Source organism: Mus pahari, chromosome 1 (genome assembly GCF_900095145.1).
Source record: "Mus pahari chromosome 1, PAHARI_EIJ_v1.1, whole genome shotgun sequence".
NCBI lineage: Eukaryota > Metazoa > Chordata > Mammalia > Rodentia > Muridae > Mus > Mus pahari.
Window position 1 is genome coordinate 134,937,951 of NC_034590.1, and position 25,852 is coordinate 134,963,802.

The 25,852-nt window shown below is 37.5% G+C and overlaps 1 protein-coding gene across 2 annotated transcripts in view; it reads right to left on the reverse strand.

Moving 5' to 3' along the window:
• Positions 1 to 25,852, reverse strand: part of Smc5 (structural maintenance of chromosomes 5) — a 64,983-nt gene that overhangs the window by 11,041 nt on the left and 28,090 nt on the right. For both annotated transcript variants that reach the window (XM_029540129.1, XM_021191596.1), the window contains exons 9-18: positions 25,122 to 25,377; positions 23,995 to 24,149; positions 19,705 to 19,818; positions 16,378 to 16,472; positions 14,556 to 14,688; positions 13,133 to 13,306; positions 12,869 to 13,038; positions 10,125 to 10,248; positions 9,585 to 9,707; positions 339 to 464 (exon numbers count right to left, since the gene is read on the reverse strand). In XM_029540129.1, coding sequence (XP_029395989.1) covers positions 339 to 464; positions 9,585 to 9,707; positions 10,125 to 10,248; positions 12,869 to 13,038; positions 13,133 to 13,306; positions 14,556 to 14,688; positions 16,378 to 16,472; positions 19,705 to 19,818; positions 23,995 to 24,149; positions 25,122 to 25,377 — 1,470 coding nt within the window. The remainder of the gene's footprint in view (positions 1 to 338; positions 465 to 9,584; positions 9,708 to 10,124; positions 10,249 to 12,868; positions 13,039 to 13,132; positions 13,307 to 14,555; positions 14,689 to 16,377; positions 16,473 to 19,704; positions 19,819 to 23,994; positions 24,150 to 25,121; positions 25,378 to 25,852) is intronic.

The following is a 25,852-nucleotide window of genomic DNA, read 5'->3' on the forward strand; positions in this document are numbered from 1 at the left end:
TGGAACTCACTCTGTAGACCAGGCTGGCCTCGAACCCAGAAATCCACCTGCCTCTGCCTCCCGAGTGCTGGGATTAAAGGCGTGCGCCACCACGCTCGGCTGTTTATGTTGTCATTTAAAGATATTGTCCATACTTTAAAAGTAAGCAATGACCGGTAACTAAATCTGAGAGAAAGTAAGTTAATCGAAGTTACTTTAAGTATCTGATCATTGGGAAAAGGCGTAGTTTTAAATACCACTTTGTGTTTTCACGTCCTGTGTCTATGCCTAGAGTAGGACATCTTAAACTTAAAAATCTGTGTTATGTCAAATGAAGCATTACTTATTTTTATACTTACTGTCTGGAATTCTTGTGGAACGGCTTGGTCTGCACTCAGGTTACATACTTGCCTAGCTCTCTTCATAAGTTCCTTGCATTTCTGTAACAATCTCTGTCTGTTGTCATCCAATTCAATGAACTGTTGCTATTAAAAAAATAATAATTCAAAATGTTACTACTAAATCAGGCTTGCTGTATAAAACAATCCCATATCCAATAAATTGCTGAATTCATTATGATTATCATGTCATCTGAACCATGACTTTCTTATTATAAAAATACATTAGCCTTTTATTATGGAGGTAAAAATTTAAACTAAACTTTAAAATATCAGAGCTAGTATTTCTCTAATATGTAAGAACTCTAAAGTTTACTCTTTTGTAAATGTTTAATTTTAATGAAACATTATCAAACACAGGCTTCACATAAAAAAACAGCATCTGAATATAAATTTAAAAATTACTTTTAATAACTTTTCAAATATATTTTATCTATTTATCATTCATTCATGGACTTATTTATTTCCCCAGCAGTTAATTAGCAAGATCTATGAGATGCCCATCTGTATTACGTATTGAGTGGTGAATAAAGAAAGACCCACAGAACCATCATCAAAACAGAAACAGACATTATCTACTGAGTACCCTTGGATAGGTGCTTCCCACCTAAGTTTTCTCTTCTTTACTTGATCCCCAACCCTACCCCATTTGGGGGAAGTAGCACTGTAGAAGCAGGGTTTTATGTAGCCCAGGCTGGCTTAAACTTGTTATCTCGCCAAGAGTGACCCTGAACTCCTGATCCTCCTGCTTCCCAAGTAAGGGGATTACAGTCACATAGCCCTAAGCCTAGACCTTGTATCTTTTATTTCCCACAACACTACACAGCAACAGGCTGAAAGGAGGGATGGAGAGAGATGGCTCACAACTGCCTATAACTCCAGGTCTAGGGGAATCCTCTGGGTTCCATGTGCATACACCCAAGCCCCTAAATACATATAATTAAAAAAGGCAAAATTATTTATTTATTTATTTATTTACTTATTTATTCATTCATTCACTTATTTATTTATTGACTTATTTATTTATGTTTTGAGATAGAATTTCTCTGTGTAGCATTAACTGTCCCTGAAATAGCTCTGTAGAACAGGCTATCCATGAACTCAAAGAGCTTTTCCCCCTCCCCCACCCCGAGTGCCACCACCACTAGGCCAGATAAAATTATTTTTAAAAAACTAATTAGGAGCCGGGCATGGTGGCGCACACCTTTAATCACAGCACTTTAATCCCAGGCAGAGGCAGGTGGATTTCTGAGTTCGAGGCCAGCCTGGTCTACAAAGTGAGTTCCAGGACAGACGGGGCTATATAGAGAAACCCTGTCTCGAAAAAAAAAAAAAAAAAAAAAAAAAAAAAAAAAAAAAAAAAAAAAAAAAAAACCTAATTAAAAAAACCATTCAAGTTTACACATTTAGAGATTATAATAATTCCCCAATTCATGCCTGCCTGTAAGAAACTCTATCTACTCTGCTGTGAGATTGTGTCTCCTAGTAATATGATAAGCTCCACCTGTAAAGTCTCACCAACATGATTGCTCCAAACATAAGTAAAAGCCCATGGAGCCTCAGTCCCGCACAAGCCCCACAGGTAACTGAGTAAAGCTGGGAGCAGAAAAGGTGGCCCTCCCCAAAGAAGAGAACAAAGACTGCTTCTCCAGCATCAAATGGTCAGCCCCATACATACAAGTAACATATGTATGTACTCAAGAGGTTACATTTGGAAACACACAGACACACACACCAGATTTATATATGTGGGTGTGTATGTAAAAATACATATATACATGCAGTAACAACTGATGAAAAAAAGCGGCCATGAATCTGAAGGAGGGAGCAGATGGGAGGATTTAGAGGGAGGAAAGGGAACAATGTTGCAACTCTAACAGACTTTCAAAATCAAACAAACAGACTAAATTTAAATATCAAAGGTGTGGTGGGAAAAAACCCCTTATCTTGGAGAAAGGGTTTCCTACACTTGATCTTAGCCAAAAGGCGGAGTAGCAAGAAGCAATGAGAAAGGGTTTCCTATAGTCCAGGCTCACCTTCAAACTTACTATGTAGCCAAAGTTAGTATTGGACACCTCATCTTTCTGCTTCTACCTCACAAGTGTTGCCACCATAAGTTACCCTGCTTGCCCTATACAGCACATGTTACATTTGTTATAATAAAAGCTTTTTAGTGGAAGCAGTGTGGACAGAGTAAGTAAGTAGGAAACAGAATATAGAACAGAGGTCAGAGTGATCACATAAGCTGTTCGGCACAGCTTTAATGGGAAAAAACTATTAAGAACCAGTTATGAAGAAAATTTTAAAGATAGATGATTATGAATATAGGCAGGGAAGCCTCAAAGATACACCTGGTTAGTAAGTAACATAACATGACTGGAAGAGAGGCATCTATAGGATATAAAAATTTAGCTTTACTAAGGTGGACAAAGCCCAGTCTTTCAAGTTTTATGTATGACGAGGAGGGCATTTAGTCTATCGAACGCAACTTCTAGACCAAGTATTATCATAACCACTATTCCACACTATACACAATTTTAGGAAATGTGTTATCTTTTAGATGTGGCTGAGAAGCACCAAGAATGCTATAAGAGGTTTCTGATAATGAAACTATGTTTATCTCATGCTGTAGAAAACTACAAAGTAATTTCCCTAAAAAAAAAACCAAACCAAACCAAACCAAACAAAAACCAAAAACAAAACCCAAAACCAAAAACAAATAAACAACCCCCCCCCAACACTTATATGTAAGGGGTTGATGGCCTAGTCACACAAGTCTATGTGATTACCATCTCTGAAGGACTTGGAGAGCTCTATTATTAACAAGGTCTTTGGGTCATTTAGTTTGACAACAAACAATGAGATAAAAATATAAAAAGTAAAAGGTTATATACTGCATTGAACTGAAATAAAAGTGAACCTTTTTCTAATTACTAGCCTGAGAGAAATTTAAAAAAGAACTATTAAAGAAAACAAGCCAATGAAAAACTAGGTATAGATCCAAACAGAGACTTCTCAAAACAAAAAATTTTCAATGTGTTCAACAACATCCTTAGCATTTAGATAACTGAAAACTATTTGAGATTCTATTTTAGCCCAGTTAGAAGGCTACAATCAAGAAAACAACTGACAAGAAGAGTGTGGAGAACTCACCTCTCGTACTGCTGCCTCTCCCCATTCCCTTCCCCCTCTCCACTTGGTCATGGCCAGCCTCTATGTCTCTACTCTTCCCTTCTCTCTGCCTTTCTCTGCCTCTGCTGTCCTCTTAACTCCCCTCCCCAAGCACTGAATAAACTCTATTTTATACAAGAAAAAAAAAAAAAAAAACTGGAGAAATGGGAACTCTCATTCAAAATTTTCCAAACTGGTGTAGCCATTATGGAATTTGTTGTAGAAAACCTACACCTAAAAATCTAAAAACAGATCTACACATGACCCAGCCATGCTACTCCTGAGCATAAATCCAAAGGACTTGCTATCTGTCCTACCAGAGACACTTGCTCAGTATGTTCAGGACTGCTCTATTCACAGTAGCTAAGTTCGGAAGCACTCTAGGATAGTAGATTTTTTTTTTTTTGAGATACTCAAAATTTTTTTTAGTTAGATATTTTCTTTATTTACATGTCAAATGTTATCCCCTTTCCTAGTTTCTCCTCCAAAAATCCCCTATCCTCTCCCACGTCCCCCTGCTCCCCAACCCACGCACTCCTGCTTCCTGGCCCAGGCATTCCCCTATACTGGGGCATAGAACCTTCACAGGACCAAGGGCCTCTCCTCCTGTTGATGACTGACTAGGCCATCCTCTGCTACATCTGCAGCTGGAGCCATGAGTCCCACCATGTGTTTTCTTTGATTGGAGCTCTGGGGGGGTACTGGTTAGTTCATACTGATGTTCCTCCTATGGGGCTGGAAACCCCATAAGCTCCTTTTGTCCTTTCTCTAGCTCCTTCATTGAAGACCCTCTGCTCCGTCCAATGGATGGCTGTGAGCATCCACTTCTGTATTTGTCAGGCACTGGCAGAGCCTCTCAGGAGACAGCTTTATCAGTCTCCTGTCAGCAAGCTCTTGTTGGCATCTGCAGTAGTGATTCTTTATGGGATGGATCCCCAGGTGGGGCAGTTTCTGGATGGCCATGCTTTCAGTCTCTGCTCCAAATTTTGTCTCTGTAACTCCTAGATAATAAATTCTATTCGGCCATTAAAAAACCCCAAAACCCACAAACCAAACCCTATAGGTAAATGGACAGACTATACTAGTATACCATACTAAGTGAAGTAGATCAAACCTGGAAAGGCAAATGCTGTACATTCTGCTTCATTTGGGGGATCCCAGATCCAAGTGCTTAGATTTGAAACGTCTCTTTGGTTAAGAGTACTTGCTATTCTTGTTGAGTAACCTAGGTTGTTCCTACTACCCACAACAAGGTTGAGAGGCACATATAGTACACATACATATATCCAGGCATTCAAATATATATATAAAGTACTTTTTTTCTCTCAGTGTAGTTTTAGTTGTCCTGAAACTTGCTCTGTAGACCAGACCTCAAACTCAGAGATCCACTTGTCTCTGCCTCCTGATTGCTGGAATTAAAGGTGTTTGCCACCACTGCCTGTCTTACAAAATAATTTTTAAAAAACAAACCATATGGAAACATTATTTTATAAATATATATAATGTTTATAAACATTATTTTAAAAAACTTAATGCAAATATAACCTGTGTGTGTACTTCATGTGGAATTATGCCACAGTGGGTGATAATGTTCCTTAAAAGACGATCTAACTAATATAAATACCCAGTGTCAGGCAAGGAAATCTCCCTTGTTGGAAAAGGGGTATCTAGAATACCCTCAAAACAACAATGGATGATTGTTATTGTCTTTGCCTCCCAGAACTTAAGGTTAGACACTATGAAGACACCATAAATTTTGGACACAGGACTTGGAAGTATCCCCTTTGAAGATTAGCTCTCATAGTAAGGGAAGGAGCTATGCATGCTGCCCAGGGATAAAAGTATTCAAAAGAAATGCCAAGTTGCTAACTGTGTGAAGCACACACTGATCAGCTGGGCAGGAATTCACCAGTGGTGTGATGGTGACACTCTGTACTGTTGGGGTAACAACAGCCGTCTGATTGGTAGCGTGAGCCTGACCAACTACCCATAGCTGGAGATGCTACAGACCCCAGAGGAGAAAGCACTACTGTCATTCTTCTAAACCAATAGAACTTCTAACTGTATTCTAGAGCAGCTGTTATCCTTCATCAAAAAAGATTATTTTTGCAGGAAGCTGGAGGCGTCTACACAAATCTGTGATTTGATAAAATGTAGAGTAAGTAAATCAGGAATGCACAGACTATCTATGTCTAATTAGCACATCTATAACACAACCCTTATACCTCCGCTTCTGAAGATGGAGTGGAAATATTTTTAGAACCAGAAGACTGGTGTACTGGCTAGCTTTGTGTCAACTTGACACAGCTGGAGTTATCACAGAGAAAGGAGCTTTAGTTGGGGAAATGCCCCCATGAGATCCAGCTGTGGAGCATTTTCTCAATTAGTGATCAAGGGGGAGAGGCCCCTTGTGGGTGGGACCATCTCTGGACTGGAAGTCTTGGATTCTATAAGAGAGCAGGCTGAGCAAGCCAGGGAGGCAAGCCAATAAAGAACATCCCTCCATGGCTTCTGCATCAGCTCCTGCTTTCTGACCTGCTTGAGTTCCAGTCCTGCATCCCTTGGTGATCAACAGCAGTATGGAAATGTAAGCCGAATAAACCCTTTCCTCCCCAGCTTGCTTCTTGGTCCTGATGTTTGTGCAGGAATAGAAACCCTGACTAAGACAAGGGGGATGCTTACTCTGAGGTACTGAGATGTGAGAAGGATGCTATAGCCACAAAATCTCAAAAATATGTTTGAACTACATACCAAAGAGGATGGGAAAAATGCATAAGGCTCCACACCCAGATGAAGGCAAGCTCCTAAGCAAAGGCTGAAGGGCAAGAACCATCTTATAGGTTCTCCAAATTCAGGTGGTCAGTCCTAAACTTATGTACATATATATATCACTAAATGTACTTGGTAGGTGTTATGTATACACAGACCACACACACAAACATGCATATGTATGTGTGGGTATATATATATTTATGTATGTAACATATAATTATAAAAAATGAAGCAATGAAGTTGAAAGGGAATTGGGGAATGCTAAAAAGTTGGAAAGGGAGTAGAATCTATGTAAATACAGCACATTCATGCATAAAATTCTCAAAATTTTTATTCAAAAATAACAAAAGATATGGGGAGAGAGGAAATAGCCAAAGACACTGTAAGTTCCATGGTAGTTAAGTAAGAAAGGAGCTCCTGACCACTTTAACCCACAATTCTTATTGATCCTTATTAGTGGAACACAGAGAAAAAAGGAATAGATATCCATAGAAGATTAATCAAAAGGTTTTATTAGGATTTCTGGTCTTAAATAGTTAACTGAATATAGAGAATAATATATCTGTGTGGCACAAAAGAATGGCAAAATATATAAAACATCTTCAATTAGAAGTTCAGAAAAAAATGTTCTTAAGTATATATCTTAAAGAAATAATTATTACCTTTTCTCTAAAATTCTTTCTCTGGAAAGTTGAATTGTCTTCAAAGTGGTACAGAAAGAGCTCGGCTAATACTGAACAAGAAAATCTGTTCCCGGAAGGCCCTCTGGTGGAAGAAGAATGCTGCACATTCTCCTGTATTTGGGGATCCCAGATCTAAAGGCTTAGATTTGAAATGTCTCTTTGGTCAAGAGCATTTGCTTCTCTTCAAGGATAGGTGTCCTCAATCTCACCCCCTTGCCCCAGCCTCCCCAGTGTGGGCATTAAAGCCATGAACCACCATGCTGGGCTTGCCCTCTCAGCCCCAGTTAGAGAAAATAGATCGTGACGTTATTTTGGTCATTTCTAACTCAAACTCTTTAAGGTTTGTATTAATCCACATCTTTATTTTATACTGAAGCTAAAACTCTTAATGACATTATTCCTCACATTTACAAAAAGAACATCACAGATATTATTAACAGCTTAATTACTGAAAACAGGTAAAGATTCTCTTTGAAATTCTTTAGAATTGTTTAGAATCCATCTTTTTTGGAATAATATTTTTTCTGTAAAGCGATGCTTCTAACTCAAAGATGTTAGAACATTTAAGTTAATAATCTGATTGCTATTTTGCTATTTATTTGAGATGGGGTCCATGCTGTCTATGCTGGTCTCAAACTCTCAAGCTCAAATGATCCTCCAGCCTCAGCCTCCAAAGTGCTGGGATTTTAGTCACAAATCTGTCTGGCCTTCATTCTGTGTTTTGTATTTGTAAACAAAATATCTACTTCTGAGTTGTATTGCCTCTGCTTTTCACACCTCTTCTTTGTACATCACTCTCTTTTTACATGATATTCATACCTCCCTATAGCTTCTTGGGAGAAAGGTTATCTATTGGCTCCTTACAATAAAAAAATAGTAAAAAAATCCTTATTTCCATGTCTGAAAGTATCAATTCATATAATAATACTGAATATATCTAAAAGACAATCAGCAAATATATGCCATTTTATTTGCAAATTTTCATTCCTTTTCAGAGAATTTAGCTATATATTAGACTTATAACTACTGTTAGTACATGTATGATGTAGTTCTTACTCTTTTCAATAAGTTTAGTTTTTCAAAGGAGTTTGAGATTCTTGAGTCTAGACAATGAAAACATCACTAGACTGTTGTCTAGGCCACTATGTAGGAGTTCTTTAACAGTCTCTCTCTGTTTCAGCTCTTTTCATATTGGACTGCAGAGCTTTCTACAATTAATGGGGCCTCATCTCTTTAGAGAAGAAACCCTGCTGGCAGTTTGTTTTGAATTTTCTACTGACTTATGTCGCCAAACTGTATTCTGGAGTTCTCAAGTAGAAATGAAGATTAGCTTTGAAAATCAATACCAAGAGATTTTTTTTTTTTTTAATTTAAGAATTCCTTGGATCACATCTGAATTTATTTTAAGGGGAGAAGTTAGAATTTAATGGGTGAAGAAGTTGTCAGTGGGCAATGGCAGAAAGACCAATCATATAAAGTTTTGAATCATAGAACATCACCACAACTCCCCAAACTTAAGACAAGAGGTCTGGTTACTGAGTGCACCACACGGCTAATGGTGCAATCATGCTCATGTAATAGACGCTCAGTAGAAGCCCTGCAGCCTGGTGAAGCTTCTTGGCTGGTAAGCACAAAGACTCACCAGGAGAGTGACATACTACAATTGCTCATGAAAAGAGCAGGCACTGGTTAGGGTTCTCTCAGAGACTGTTCTGTGTGTCTCTTTATGAAAAGTCAGTGGTGTTCAGAGGTCTGTACTTTTTAGTAAACTACTAACCATCAAGGGTCCATGGGAAACCAGGGTTTTGTAGATGGTCAGATGGTACAGATGGCCTACGATCCTTGAACTTAAAAAAAGCCAGTGTATTAAGAAAGAGCAGTCTATTGGAATATTCCTTATAAACTGTTCAATTTGATACTAACTGTATGTGGTTACCATCAAAACAGGACTGTAAGACATCAATAGGGATTTCTCAAAGTGTAGTTTTGTTACTGTACAGGTCTTCTGTGGATGTTTACAATACTAAGTGTTCTTCTATTCTTGAGAAAGTAATTTAGAGATTAAAATACTAAGTAACAACAAAAACAAAAATAAAAAATAACTGTTGCCATCACCTTGACACTACATCTTTAGAACTAAGTTTGTGTATTATTTCATACTTCTTTCCCCTGCACAATTTTATCATCTACTCTGAAATATTAAAGTTAAGGTTAAACTGTAGCAATTATTCATCTACCCACTCTTACATCCTTCAAGTATTGCTCCCTCATTTACAAAATATTAAGTTTTATTTTATAAATAATGATTACTACTGTGCCTGCGAGCATAGGTGTGGCCACATTCAATCTGTGTAGTCAGCTTTCTCCTTCTACCTTTTCCCAGGTTTGAGAGATTAAATTTTGGTCACTGCCATTTTGTGGCAAGTGCTTTTCTTCAATAAGCTACCTTGATGGTCACTAAGTTTGAAATTACACAGTATATAACAACTGGACACTGAGAATAATAGTATTCGATGTATCCTTTTGAACTAGTTTGAGGTTGGACCCTAAAATGAAAAAACACAAGGGCAGACTGTCTTACTTCTGTGACACGCAGCTGGGAAGATGACGCCATGTAATCTGCTTCTAACTTGTTCTTCTCAGAGATCACTGTAGTATTTTGAAGAATCAAATCAACTTTTTGAATATGGAAAGAAGTGCATACCTAGAAACAAACAACCCATAAGATTTTGGGTTTTATGTTGTCTATGTTCCAAACAACCATGAAAAATGCTCTAGTTCTTTTTTTCAAAACAAAATTATGAATCATGAAAAAATAACATCTTCTTGTGATTGATATCTCCGTCAAATAGTTAATATAAAACTACTTTAAAAAGTTACTTCCTAAATATCTAGGTCATTTGAAAGAAAATAATTTAGCCTAATGAGTTAACTTTTAAAATTCTCCGTAAGCATTAACACCTAAACACGCTGAAACTGATTATAAGTCTCTTGCTTATATCACCAGGCCAGAAAAACACTTTAAAGCGATGATCTCTCATAAAGTCCTCCAAACATTACTAAATTTTAGCACTTAGCAAGTGCTTTCTAAAAATGTTAAGAATTAAGAAAAAAATCTTACCTTTACAAGGCCTGTTAATTCAGTAACAAGCTTTGCTTTCTGAACATTTATTTCTTTTATTTTGGTACTTGCTTTTCGTTCTTCCTCTTCCAGATTGCAAGTATCCTGTTCCATCAGCTTTATACTGCATGACAGACACATATAATGATGGAGAGATCAGAGCTAAACAAAAGACCGAGTCCAAAGCCTTAGGTCCCCTGAAGTTTTTTGGGTTATATAATAATAATGGTAATCAGAAGTATAAATACTAGTTTCTAGATTAAGCATCTTTTAATACAATCAGTTAGGATCAAAATATATTATGGAGCTATAAGACCAGCAAAGACTAGTGTCAGTAATGGTACTGATGTAGAATATGGAGTCAGAAAGGAAGTTTGAATTTTCCCATTGTTATTCATCAAGAAGCAGAACTGGACAAGTTACACCTTGGAGCTTTAGCTTCTTCATCTGTACACTGCAGATGAGAAACTTCCTCTGTCTGAACTTGAAAGAACAAACACACAACACAGAATAATACCTGATCCAGAAATTATTTAGTTATTAATATAGTTTGATACTGACATTGTTCATAAAACACAAGCCTTAAGCAGGTAGAGCTGACCCATAAGTAAAAAACCAAAAAAAAAAAAAAAAAAAAAAATCAATCAACACAAGGGTAAGGACTGTATCACAAAAGGTAGAATGCTTGCTTAATAAGCACAAAGACCTGGATTCAATCCCCACAGTAGCACTGATCCGGAGTGAAGGTACACAATCCAGCACTTGGGAGGCAGAGGCNCTCTGTCTGAACTTGAAAGAACAAACACACAACACAGAATAATACCTGATCCAGAAATTATTTAGTTATTAATATAGTTTGATACTGACATTGTTAATAAAACACAAGCCTTAAGCAGGTAGAGATAACCCATAAGTAAAAAACCAAAAAAAAAAAAAAAAAAAAAAATCAACACAAGGGTTAGGACTGGAGCTCAGTTGGTGGAGTGCTTGCTTAATAAGCACAAAGACCTGGATTCAATCCCCACAGTAGCACTGATCCGGAGTGAAGGTACACAATCCAGCACTTGGGAGGCAGAGGCAGGAAAAATCACAAGTTTAAGGTAACTCCGCTATACAAGTGTGAGGCCAGCCTGGGCTATATGAGCTACACCCTGCACCCCCACATTTATCATTAAGATAATTCTAAAGATGAAAAAAACAAAGGTTTAAAAAGTTAAGTAGTCACCTACAATTAGATATTAAGTTGTAGGATAAGTTTAATACCAAAGTCCATGGTCTCTCCACTAAAGCATGGTGATTCCGGGGAGACAGAGAGGTAGAAGTCGTAAATAAGAACCACAAATACAGTGGGTGTTGTCCAAGGAAGGGTTACTGGAGAGGAAATCAAGATTCTTAGTAATTATGAAAGCCAGTCTTAGGGAGCACAAGGAGCAGCCTGGCAAGAACCCGCTAACCCACCCACCCACCCCAAACTTTTCAAACAGTCTTCCGGATGAACTGAACGGAGGGTCCAACCATCGCTGCAGGGCATCACCACAGAACCACTACAAAGTGAATAAAGGCAGAAATAAAAGTAATGGGCTGGTAATAAGCAAAAATTCATTTTCTCCCAGTATCTTAAACAAGCTTCAACAAGGGAATCACAGAAGTCACACAGTAAAGTTTAAATGGTTTGTCAATAATTGAAGATAGGATTAAAGTGAAGGGTTGAAGGTTAAAAATTGAAGAGAATGCAGGAAAGAAGCTTTGCTTTACAAAAAGATTAAACACAAAGGAAAATTCTGTAATATATTGTCTTTTAAAATATTTTTTCTGATTTTCCCCATTTTGAAATCTTAATTTACTTTTTGAGAAATTAGCAGGAATACTGTATTCGCATAATTTCCATGTACCCCCCTTACCTGCCTCCAACCACTCTATCCTACACCCCTCAAATTCATATCTCTATATCCCTTTGTCTCTCTGTGGGTCCGTTTAGTGTTTCTCATATGTACACGTATGCATTAAGGCTTACTACTTGGGATTAGACAACCTATCAGGAAGCTCTTCCCTGGGGAAAACTGATTCACCCTCTCTCAACAGTCACCGACTGCTTGGAGCTCTTAATTTACAGATGGGGCCTTGTGAAATGTCCTCTGTCTATGCTGTCATGTTTACCAGCTCAACAAAGACTCCTCAACAGTGGAATAGTAGTACTTTTATATCAGAGGCAACCAATAGTTGTCTAACTGGACTTAAGGCCTATTCAATAGGAGATATTTCATTCCTGGTATACAAACCTAGATAATTACTCATGGCTGGAGGTCACAGACCTTAGGAAAGAACCTACAACTGTCATTTTTTTACACGAATATAATTTCTTTTTCTTTTCTTTTCTTTCTTTTTTTTTGGTTTTTCAAGACAAGGTCTCTCTGTGTAGCCCTGGCTGTCCTAGAACTCNCTCTGTAGACCAGGCTGGCCTCAAACTCAGAAATACGCCTGCCTCTGCCTCCCTAGTGCTGGGATTAAAGGCGTGCGCCATATAATTTCTAACTGCATTCTAAACACTTACACTCAGGCAGTGAATGGGTCAAAGCACTGGAGAGAACACTTTAGTCTGACTTTTGCCCTATGCACCACAACTGTAATTTGACCACTGATATTAAAACTTTAGAAATTACTATAAACTGTTGCTGACATCCACGACTGAGCTAGCAGACACTCAGGCCATGTGTTTTGAACTCCCATCGAAAGCTACAAGATACCTTGCCAGCTTGGAGCTGATTTTCTGTTCCAGTTGCCTTTTCCTGGTTTTTCTCTCAAGAAGCTCCTTTTTCTTCAGCCTTAGCTCATTGTCTTTGAGCTCAAGATGCCTGTTTGTGTCACGCAAGACTACCAATCCTGAGTCCACTGCTTCCAGTTTTCTATTAATTTCCTATTGAACATTAAAACATTGTTAACAAAACTTTTTAAAATTAGAGTCTTAAAACTCCAGTTGATATTTTAGTAACCAAATGGAGTGAACCAACCTTTAGCTGTTCTTCCAAGTGTCTTCTTTGCTCTAGATCCACAGTAACAGTGAGGAACTGGGCTACTTTCAGGGATGTATTACTAGAAATAACTTTATTTGAATAGAAAGAAGTTTTTAACACATACTTTTCTTCTGCTGTATAAATTTGTTTTAATCGAGTTTCTTGTATTACCTGTAATGTAAAGCAGGAATTCATAAACATCTAATAAAAAGTATAATACATGCTTTAAAGGACTAAAGAATTAAGACCAAAACCCAGGCGAATTCTAGTAGAGCAATATACCCGACTCAATACAACCTATCCAACATCTCTAACGTGGTTCATGCATCTTTGGTAAGTGTCTTGGAAAGGCGTATTTTCAGAGTGACAAGAAAGCTCACTAAGCAGTGAGAAGGCCACGCTTCCACTTTGCTGACATCTGTCCCAAGGACCTGTAGTTTGGTAGTTTTTCCAAAGGACACTAAGAGCCCAGTGACGAATGGTTTACGCTTTCCTCCCCTTCACTGCACTGTACATAATCTCAGACTTACTTTCTCCATGTTTACAATACTAGATGAAAACACTTTTCATAGAGTTCAAAGAGTTTTTATTTTGACCTTTGTTCTTTAATCATTTTTCTTCACTTATACAAGAGCTTCACAAATCAAAACATTCTAAGCACCATAATATCATTACATCTGATTTTCTACTATCAATAGGTTGTTGTGACTCCCACCCCACCCCCGGGTCTCTCAAGCTTCATAATCAATACTATTAAGGTTTGTTTTACCAGAGAAATTCCTAGTCTAAATGAAGAGGTAAGACCCTTTAAGCATAATGAATAAATAGGGTATAAGCTGGAATCCTAAATCTTGAGTAATTTGAAATAAAAAAAAGAGCTTCAAAACCTAACCAACCAACCAGCCCAAGCTGGGTGTTGCACAAGGGTAAGCCCGCATTTGCGAGGCTGAGTGAGAGACCAGGCTCAGCTACACAGTAAGTTCAAGAAAACGACACTCTGTCTCATAAAACACCCCCTCCCCCAAAAGCTGTTCTAAGGGAGGTTTGGTCTGTCCCTGCTTGCAAAAACCCTTAGGGTATATCTGCTAAGGAAAAAAAGTGGTCATTTGTGTATGACGAGTCTTTAATTAAAGCTTTAAGAAGGTGGAAGCTTACCAGAACAGACCTCTATCCCAGTCTAGTATTCTAAGTACACTCGAAAGATCATCTAGGATGCAAGTCTTTTATCAAGTAAGGCAGAATCACCCAAGAGCATCCAGGCATTACGATTTTAGCTTTACTCAATTCCTCTAAAAATCAAAAGGATTTATTAACTTGTTCTAGATAGCTTTGTCTCACTTCTGTTATAAAATATTAGTCACAGTTTTATGACATATCACGACTTAAAGTGTAAAGAGTTTCTACATGTTTGCATTCTTACCCGTTCAATTCTTTCTCGGGTCCTTTCAGTTCCCACAGGAACTTCATGAATATGATACTGGCAGCAAAGGTAACTCATCACAGGATCAGGTGCATCAAATAACTCTCGAAGATATGAAAAAAATCCATACTGTCTGGAAAGAAAAGTGATTTGGTTTTTCTTTTAAAAGTATTATTTTAAAAACCTGAACACTGGATTGAAGAGATAGTTCAGCAGATGAAATGCTTGCCTTGTAAGTACATCAAAAACATAGGTACAGTGGAGTGGAGTTCAAACCCCACAACCCATACTGCATGTAAGGTGGCACTGGCTTATAATCCCAATGGGGAGATGAACAGTAGATCACTGGGCCCTCAAGCAACACACTCTGCCCTAGTTGGGAAATTGCAGACCAGCAGGAGACTTTTTCCTTTTCCCACACTAACATACCAAACCCCAAAAGTCTGAGGATGGAAAGTTTGAGAAATGGCACCTGAGGCTGTTTTCTACCTGTATACATATGTGCACTCACAGACATACAACCTGATGGTTGACAAACAGAATACAGTGTGTGGTGATTTGAATAAGGATGGCTCCCATAGGTTCATGTTTGACTACTTGGTCCCCAGTTGGCTGAACTGTTGGGAAGGATTAGGAGGAATAGCCTTGATGGAGGAGGTGTCATTAAAAAACCCACACCAGGCTCAGTTCCTCTCTCTGTCCTGTGCCAGTGAATCAGATGTAAGCTTTCAGCTACTGCTCTAGTCCATGCCTCCCGGCAAGGTGCCATACTCTATAAATCCTCTGAAAGTGAAAGGAAGCCCCTAATTAAACCCTTTCTTTTATAAATTGCCTTTGTCATGGTGTCTCTTCATAGCAATAGAAAAGTAACTAAAGCTGGGAGTGGTGGAATATGCCTTTAATCTCAGCACTAGGGAGGCAGAGGCAGGCAGAAGTTCATGGCCAGTGTGGGCCACAGTGAGTTCCAAGACAGATAGGCTATACAGTAGGAACCTGTCTCAAAACAACAGCACTGACCCTCCAAAAACAAAACAAAACAAAACAAAACAAACGAACAAGAAAGAAAGGTGACTAAGACACACAATTTAGCAACGATAGAAGAAAAGGGATTTTTATATTAAAAAAAAAAAAAAATCAGTGGTACTATTTTCTTCCTTGCTGTTAAGCGTAAGTCTTTTACAATTACAAGCTTTTTTTGTACAAGCTACCTTTTGTTGTTCCTTTTATTACTTTTATATTAAGAATGACTAGTTACATCTAAAGACCAGATATTTACACGATTGTATAAAACTGCGTATCTTTCTTATTTTTAGATTTATTTATTTTATGTATATGAGTACACTGTAGCTTTCTTCAGACACACCAGAAGAGGGCATCAGATCTCATTACAGATGGTTGTGAGCCATCATGTGGTTGCTGAGAATCAAACTCAGAATCTTTAGAAGAGCAGTCAGTGGTATTAACCACTGAGCCATCTCTCCAGCCCAAAACTGCATTTCTTTACATTTAGCCCTTTACAGAAATTATTTTGGCTGCAGAAAACAATTCAGAATTTCCTATTTCTAATGGCTAACTTTTGCCTTTTACTTTTAGTAAAATATATCTTTAACTAATCCAATACTGTCCCACAATTTGAAAGATCACCTTTATGAAACATGAACATGTTACGTGACACATTCCTAAGCTTCAACTTTTCCAGTTTTAGACTTTAGCAGAACTCCTAAGACAGGCAACACAGCTATAACAAACATTATGTGAAGGAGAATTACAAGTCCCTTAAGATTATTTAGTATTCAAATTAGTTCCAATACTTTCAACTTACTTTAAGTCATTCAGAGATCTTGAAGGGGCTTTGTCTGCATATGAAATCTTGGGAGCAATAACAGCATTTACTCTTAACTTCTTGTTGTCACGAACCTGAACACAGAAAAAAGACAGTATTAATTACTATGTGTTTAACTGAAACAATTTTTTTTTTTTTTTTAAGATTTATTTATTTATTATATGTAAGTACACTGTAGCTGTCTTCAGATACTCCAGAAGAGGGAGTCAGATCTTGTTATGGATGGTTGTGAGCCACCATGTGGTTGCTGGGATTTGAACTCCAGACCTTCAGAAGAGCAGTCGGGTGCTCTTACCCACTGAGCCATCTCACCAGCCCCTGAAACAATTTTTTAAAAAATCACCATATTGCTACTGGAATTGCTAGGGTGATCAGAAATTTAAACAATGGATTTTTTACCAACCCTAAAGTCAATATGAATTTTTCTATTTTATGGGTTTTTCTGCTTTGGTTTTACTACTTGCGAGTCAGTCTGTAGACAGGAACTCGCTATGTACCCCAGGTTGGCCTCAAACCTACAATCTCCTGCTTCTGTCTGTCACGGGCTGAAATTACAGACATGTGCCCTATACCTACCAAGATCCTCTTCTTTCAGAAAGATGTACTAAATTTTCAGATGAAATAGTATGTCTGAAATTAGCTACAAAATATATAGATGGCAGAGCTATACTTTCATTAATACTATATTATCTTGTATGGGGTTTACCTATTTACAAATAATGATTATAAACTCTAAGCAAAATTTTAAACAATCCTTTTCAAATTAATTGGACAACAATCTTGAGGGATGGAACTGAATAAGTCTGAGCTAATGTGACTTGTGACCTGAGAGTTAAGGGGACTTAACTAGCAGGAGAGATACAGAAGTGGTAATTTAGGAAGAAAGATGTAGTCTGTGGTTTGAATAGAAATCAGAGGATGGCATTTGGGGTGACTAGAATGGCTATGTAAATGAAAGGGCAATTCTCAGCAGGATGCTGTCAAGGGAGAAACTTTAGAATACTTACACTTGTTTCAACCTTTTGCTGATCATTCAACTATAAATGCATGGAAAAATTCCAGTGAACAATGAGAAAGCAACAGAAGCCTTGGGGTTGGGGGTGGGGCACTGAATGGGAGAGGCTAGAGAGATGGCTCAATATAAAGTGCTGTCGTGAGTTAATAACCCTAACATCCACATAAAAGTTGGGTAGAACAACATGTATCTATCTATAACCAAAGCACTGGGTAAGTACAGACACGGGAGAATCCCTAGAACTTACTAGCTAGCCAGCCTAGCCAATCAGAAAGCTACATATTAAGTAAGAGACCTGTTACAAAAATTAATGTGGATGGAGAAAGACACCAATAGAGTAGAGTTCTCTCATGCCTTATCAGAGATGCTGCTTCTTGCAGTAGATGGTAATTAACAAAGAAACTCACAACAGGACAATGTGAGCAGAGTGACAGATGTTGAAGCAGTTACCCCAGAGTTTTTCATCAAAAACCCCTCCCAGCCTCAAGTCTCAGGGATGTACACAGAAAAGGAATGGAAAGATTTTAAGAGCCCGAGGTGATGGATGACTCCAAGGAAACAGTGCCTTCCAGACACAACAGGACTGATGCACATATGACCTCAGAGACTGTGTCAGCACAGAGGCCCCGTACAGGCTCAAACCAACCAAAATGTCAGCATTCAATAGGGGAAATGGACATAAAGTTCCACCCCTAACCAAGAAGCTATTTGTAATCGATACTTGCTAGGAAATGATAAATCAGTTTTCTCCTGTAGAGTATCACTGAATATGGTATAAAGCACACTCCAAAGTCGGCCTCGTGCTTAATAGCTGGTCAACATAAAATGGAATCACTGGTGTGGTGAGTAGTATATGTTCTGTTTGTCTATGGCATTTTTTTTTTTTTTGTCTTATTGATTTTTTCTTCTCTATTTTACCCCTGTATGCCCTGTCCCTTTTTTGGTGAGAGAGAACAGGAAGTTGGATGGAGAGGATTTGGGAGGAGCTGGGGGAGATGATAAAAATATCACTAAAATATATTGTATAATTTTTTTAAAACAAAAATTTGAAAAAAAATTACCCACAAACTTAGCATTGAGAGAGACTAGAAACAAAAGCTGGAGGGGCTCAGTGATATGCGTGCTGTAGTTCCAATACTTAGGGAGAGGCTGAAGTAAGAGGATCTTTGGAGTTCAAGGCCTGCCTAATTTCACAGCAAGAACTACTTCAAAAACAAAACAAATCAAATCAAAATACCTTCTCACTGAATCTTAATATATAAACAATTCAACGTAAATTTTAGAAATCCATTCTGAATAGCTAAAGGCCATGTGGTGGTTTGAATAAAACTGGCCCCTATATGCCCATATATGTGAATGCTTAGGGACTGGCACTATAGGGTGTGGCCTTGTTGGAGAAGTGTGTTACTGGAGGTGGGCTCTGAGGTTTCAAACTCTCAAGCCAGTTCCAATGTCACTCTCTCTGAGTTACCTGCTGGTTCAGATTGAGAACACTCAGCTACCTCATCTTCCTGGGTGCTACTGTGCTTCCTGCAATGATAATAATGGACTGAACCTCTGAAGTATATGCCAGTCGCAATTAAATGTTGTCCTTTAAAAGAGTTGCTGAGGTCATGGTCTCTCTTCCCAGCTACAGAAACTAAAGTGACCATAAAGCAAACATTCAACAAAAGATATGTAAGGCATACACTGGCTGGGGAGAGTGTGCATGGGGTAGTGTGGGCCGAGTAAGCACAAGAACCTGAGTTTGATCCCTAGAGAATAAATAAAAGGAGAGGAGGATAGGGCTGGACACTTGTCATTCCAGTGCTGTGGAGGTGGAGACAGACAGGCCTTTCAGACTTTGTCTATGCTAACTGGTGAGTTTCTGGTAAGAAACTTGGTCTCAAAAAAAAAAAACAAAAAACAAAAAACAAAAAAAAACCAAACAAACCAAAAAACAAAACCCAAAACCCAACCAAAAGCCCACCCCCACTCCAAAAAGACAAAATAGTAACAACAAACCCAAACCATTGCCCTACACACACACACACACACACACACACACACACACACACAGCAAAAAATAAAACCATGCTGAGACAGTAAAATGGAGGAATTTCATTTGTGATCGACAGATTAACATTCTAAAACTTCAGGGTTTTGTTTTTATACATATATAAAAAAAGAGTAAGTGTATTGATGATATGGAAGGTGATATATTTCAAGAAACACAGAGAAACTACAAACCCATAAAGGAGAAAAGCAGGAGGTGCTTAGTCAATCAGAGTGTATTACTGGTTAGTACTTGCCTCTCTGAGGAAAATCTCCATATCTTCTTGACTTTCAAACACAAAGGCTCTTAAGTCATTTGATGAAATATGATTTTCAACATATTTTGCATTTTTATTATCTTTCATATTAATCTATAAAAAAAGAAGAAATTAGTTTTCCTGAAATGCACTTATCATTAAGAGTACATACACACTTATCTTGGATTTATTTAGTTGGAATAAGTTTACTGTTAAGTAATTTCCAAGCATTTTACTGGGACTCAGAACAACCATCTGCATGAGGATCCCCTCTGCAATGAGCTTTACACTTTCTTACAAACAGCTTTCAGTTCCTTCTGGTTAAGTCACTGAGAGACAAGAGACTGCTACCTACAAATACAAACAGTTCTCGTCCTTCCCCAGGCTTCTTCCTTGATTTTGACATAAACTTCCTATTACTTGGCTGATAGGTACAAAACCATAACAAAGCCTTCCTTTAGGCTCATGGAAAAAACTTGCCACGGCAACCAGCTATCAGAGCCTTTGAGAAGGCAAAAGTTTGCATTGTTCCAACATAAATGTACTTATTTGGGTTTTGGAGTTTTTGGCTATGAAACTGTACCTATAGTTCACAATGTACCTTGTGCTGCTCCCACATCAACCTCATAGGTGCTGGTGCTACAGGCAAGTACCACCACACACAATTTTTACTAACATGTTTAAAAAATATTTACTAATTAGATATTACTACATAAGTGGCTCAATTCTATGGGAGATATTAAGATAGATAAGGGGAGAACTGTTTCAAGAATACTAAGGTCTTTTTTTTTTTTTTTAGACAGGGTTTCTCTGTATAGCCCTGGCTGTCCTGGAACTCACTCTGCAGACCAGGCTGGCCTCGAACTCAGAAATTTGCCTGTCTCTGCCTCCTAAGTGCTGAGATTAAAGGCATGTGCCACTACGCCTGGCGAATACTAAGTCTTTATTATCATTAAGAAGCAAAATGAAAAGCAAGCCATCATACAGTTCTCATTAACAATGGCATTAGAAGTACTGCCTTTGGATTTTGTAGAAGAGTTGAATGAACAACAAGGCATTTATTTACACAGATGCAGTATCATAAACCATTGCTATTTTTAACTAGGGCTCTAGTCTGGGGATATAGCTCAGTGGGACAGCATTTGTCTACTATGCATTAGACCCCAGATTCAATTTCCAATACTGCTCAAAAAAAAAAAAAAAAGTATTGTTAAAAAAAAAAAGATTTGTACACTGACCGATACTATTCTCTAGAAAATATCAAGTGCAGAAAAATGGGAATGCAGACAACAAACACTATAAAATATGATCACTCAAGCATGTATACTATAAACATTTGGTGTTTGCCATTTCAGTTTTTTTTCATATTCAATTACTTTATGGTAAAAAGTGCAAATTAAGGAAAATGTAAGCTGATGTTCACTTCAACTTCTAAAGTGGGAAAAACAACTGCTATGGATTAACCAGTGTAGGACTTGGTTCTCAGGTTTTTCCAGGGTTTATTTATTAAAAATATCTTTCCATTTGAAAACCAAAAGTTTTCTTCTTGTATAAACAGTTCACAACATGGCCATTCAATTCTTTGAAATCTCACAAATAGTTATTTTGGTCACTACCCAATTTGTTACATTCTAAAAGTAAATGATTTATCTTTTTTTCCACGTATAATACATATCCTCAAGTAAAATTTATGTAATGTACTGGTTTTTAGCATCCTCTTTCTTAGAATATCGCTCTGTTCTTTCTAGAATTTAGTGGAAATAATACTTGTCCACGTTTTTCAAAGAATTTTACAGTTACACCTTCACAAAGTAGCAAGATACAGACTGGCAAGTACAGTAGACACAGATCTTCAGATCATCTGGTTAATGTCACTTTCTGTTTTACAACTTTTAGATGAAAAATTTCTATATACCCTATTCAACCTGTTTTATAGTTTATTAAGTATCATATATGACTCATTCTTTTTTTGGGGGGGGGGGGGAGGAGCTCAAGACAGGGTTTCTGTGTGTAGCCCTGGCTGTCCTGGAACTCACTCTGTAGACCAGGCTGGCCTCAAACTCAGAAATCCACCCGCCTCTCAATCCCAAGTGCTGGGATTAAAGGCGTGCGCCACCACTGCCCGGCTTACTCATTCTTTATTATTAGCCCTAACCTAACAGCATTGTTTCTGTATGTATATGTGCAGGTTCACATATATGTGTGTAAGTGGAGGTCAGAGGACAATCATTGCTCCTCAAATGCCATCTATCTTATTTTTTGAAACTAGATCTCCCATTGGCTTGGTACTCCCAAAGAAAACTAGACTGGATGGCAGAGAACCCCAGAAATCCATTGCCTCTACTTTCCTAATGCTAGGATTATAAGCACAACACCATGTCTGCTTTTTCACATGGGTTCTGGGGGATTAAATTCATTTCTCTGCAAGCACTTTACCAAATGAACTATCATCCCAGATTCCACAACAGTATTTAAATGGTTGTACTATGTGAGAATGAGAGTTGATTTATCTTACCTACCAGTATCTTTATACATTTTCTTCTTTACACACATTAATTATGTTAATACAAGGTATAATTCTGATTATAAATATTACTATGGTAATAAAAATAATACCTATAACTCTTTTCTACATTTTCCAGTTCTAGACTGGAGTTGCTAGAAAAAAATGACGGGACGGGAATACTGACGCTATCTGACATTTTCAATGTACATACTCTTAACTTGGCAAGGAGGTTCATTTTCAAGTAGAATTGAAGGGTTAGGTTAAGTGTACATAAAGATCTGGACGGAAAGAGAAGCTAGGTGAAAAGTCACTACATAGAAGTAGAGTAAGTACATCTTGTCTTAAACCCTGAGATGTAAAACCAATCCGGCCAGTGATCTGACCTGGTGATGGGCTAGTTAGACCGTCAGATATGGCAAACCTGATGAAGTTCTGAACTATTACTGAGGTTGGTTTTGTTTTGTTTTTTTAAATGAGCAAATAACTGTATTTAGAATATAACTTATAGCAAGGATTTTTTTTCAGTCCTTATCAGATCAAAACAATGTGAATATACTAAATATAAATTCTCTTCTTAATTTTGGAAAAATATTATCTTTGCTATTGTTTCTGTTTGGTTTTACTATGTTACCCAGGCTAGAATGTAACTTGTTATGTAGCTGAAGCTAGCATCAAACTCTCAATCCTCCTGTCTCAGCCTCTCAACAACTGAGATTATAGGCACATGTAACTGTGAAGAAAAGAACATATTACAAATATTAATTTTACTAATATTAAGATAGTTAAATTTATGCTATTATTAATAAAGTAGAGGCTATAGAAAATAGATTATATGAAGAATTCTATAAAAATCTATTATTATCAAACAAAAAATATGCAGTAAAAGCATTTCTTAGGTTATTTGGGGAGTTCTAATCTTATGTACCTAGTATATCACTATTAAAAAATATGTTTTCTTATTCTCATATCCCTTTATAAAGCCAAACTAATCACCTGAGAATTTGATAGAAATTATCCCATTACATTTATGACCAAACTTCATTAAATTTCTGCAGCTTTTCTATTCCTGATGACCCAGTCATCAAAGCTATTAATTATTTTATGATATCAATCACTTGTTTCATTCACAAAATCCTCAGAGTGCTCTTTTAAAATAGATAATTGTAATCTAATACTATAATCTAAAACCTAGCCAAGCGACTGTATTTATACACGATTCTAGTGACAATCCCCAGCCTCCTATCTTTTTTATGAGGCATGTCTATCTGTGTGTGTGTGTGTGTGTGCATGTACACACACACATGCATATATGTGTGTACATATAGGTTGATGTCGGGTGCTTCCCTTAACCTCACTCCAATACATCTGGTTTTGAGAGAGGCTCTCTCACTGAATCTGGAGCTGTAAGTTGTAAATTTAGTTCTATTGGCTGGCCACAGAGCCTGTCTGCCTCTTCATGGTCAGGACTGCAGGCATGCCAGGCCCACCTGCTTCCCCCTCCCTTTTATATAAGTTTTGATAATTAAACTAAGGTTTTCATGGCAGTACTTTATAGACTGAACCATCTCTCTGGTCCCCTAGTTTTAAACTGCTTTCTAAAAAAAATTCAGTGTATATACCATTATGGCTCAAGGGCACCTTAGAAAGCTTATGTATGGCCTCAGCCTCATAGTGATTACAAATCCAACAAAGAAAACCAGGGTCTTAACAAGAATAAGAATTCTTACACAAACAAAAATCTGTAATAACTAATAGATGTTACAAAAATGAGTAACATTTCTTACCGTGAGCATTATGGGTTCACAGACTCTTTGTTTAAACCTGTCTCTGTTATTTCTCAGCCACAAGACTGCATCATACGTATCCCGGTACCTCTGTCTCAGCTTATCTTCCTTCTGATTCATAAGGTTGTCAAACCGTATAATATGATCGTTCACACCTATAATTGGAAAGAAAGTATCACTTCTCTGAAAACAGTACATCAACTTATAAATAATATAGAATATCTTAAATATAAAGGTTATAAAAATACCACTTAGGACAAATATTTCAAAGTCTTTCTAAAAATGACTTAACACCTAAGATAAAAAGTAGCCTGAAGCTACTGAAAGCAGGTCACCTGGAAATAAGAAAAGACAGTGGCGAGGGGCATGAGAGGTTTCTTCTTCTTCAGAAAGTAATTAACTTTAACGTGGAACTAAATCTATAACAAAATCAATAAAGAGAGAGATACTAAATTTACAATGTTCTTAAATAATACAAAAACAATGAAACTAATCTTAAGTATCTCTTCTTTGCAAGTTATTTACAAATCTAAGAAAAATAAAGAGGTGGGATAAGAGTGTTCATTCCACAGCGCCCTGACGGCAGGTTCATCTAGATCCCTCAGTGGTTAAGAAGACAAAACCAACTCCAAAACATTGTCTGACCTCCCTGTGTGCCTAGTAGTAATTGTACGCCCAGCTACATAGATAATAATAACTTGTTTTTAATTTAAAGATACACTACAGCAAATGGTATTTTCTAATAAAGGCAAATTAAACCTCTAAGAGGCAACTGAGGTTATAAAGAACCTGGCTGTAAATAAGTTTAAAGTCTAATTGCTAGGAGAGCACATACAATTACAGCCCTCAATAAAACTTTAGATTTGAAAATAGAAAACAGAGACAGCATATTGTATTAGTATGTTTACTCAACACTGACAACTATTAAAATAACAAATGCCGGCATTACTAATACTGCTAGGAGTTAAGAGTGGGTCTCTTCTTGAGCTCCTTTCAACTGTATGTACCCAGAACTCAGATAAACAGATTAAAATGGATCAAAGGCAAATCAGTATGAGAGGGGTGAAAGTCAGGGAAAATAAGCAAGTCCCCATTTCATAAACTATTCTTTGCCCCAGGAAACTTACTCCGTTTCTGCTTCTCCAGCATTTCCTTTTCTCTCTGTTTATCAATGATCTCGCCTTCACATAATGCCTTCTCCTCCTGAACACGCCTCAGATCATCTGTGATGGCATCAATCTGAGGCTGAAGGCTCTCACAGTTTTCGGCAGTCTTGAGCTCATTCTGCAGATCCTCTATCATCTTGCGGGTGTTACTTATTCTCTTCTGCCGGTCGAGCTCTTCATTCTGCTTGACTGTTAATGCCTGCTGAAGTTCCTTAATCTAAAAAGCAAAAGTAGGTTAGCATCTGAGACTGTTTTGCAGAACTTTTGTTTATATTGCCTAGGACAAGGGCATGGTGCTCACTGGAAGAGCTGACTCATCTAGCACACAGAAACCTGGGGCTGGGTCTAAGAATCTTCACACATATCAGAACCTTACATGCACACACACACACACACAGGCATTCCATGAGCACCCACTCCTCTCTTTAAGAGATGTATTAACATATTACTTCCCAGTCAACTACAAGTAATTTTATTTGTTTCCAAGTATATCTTAACAGCCACTTAACATATGGTTAGTACTTATTAAAATGTTTGATGAATGAAAACATGTAAGGCAAAGTCAGATGCAAAATATTTACAAAGTATATGCCACACATAGGACCAAAATTTAAACCCAAACAAATTTCTTTCAACAAAATTATTTTCTACCAACACTTCAAGTTAACACTGAATCTTTTTTTTTTTTTTTT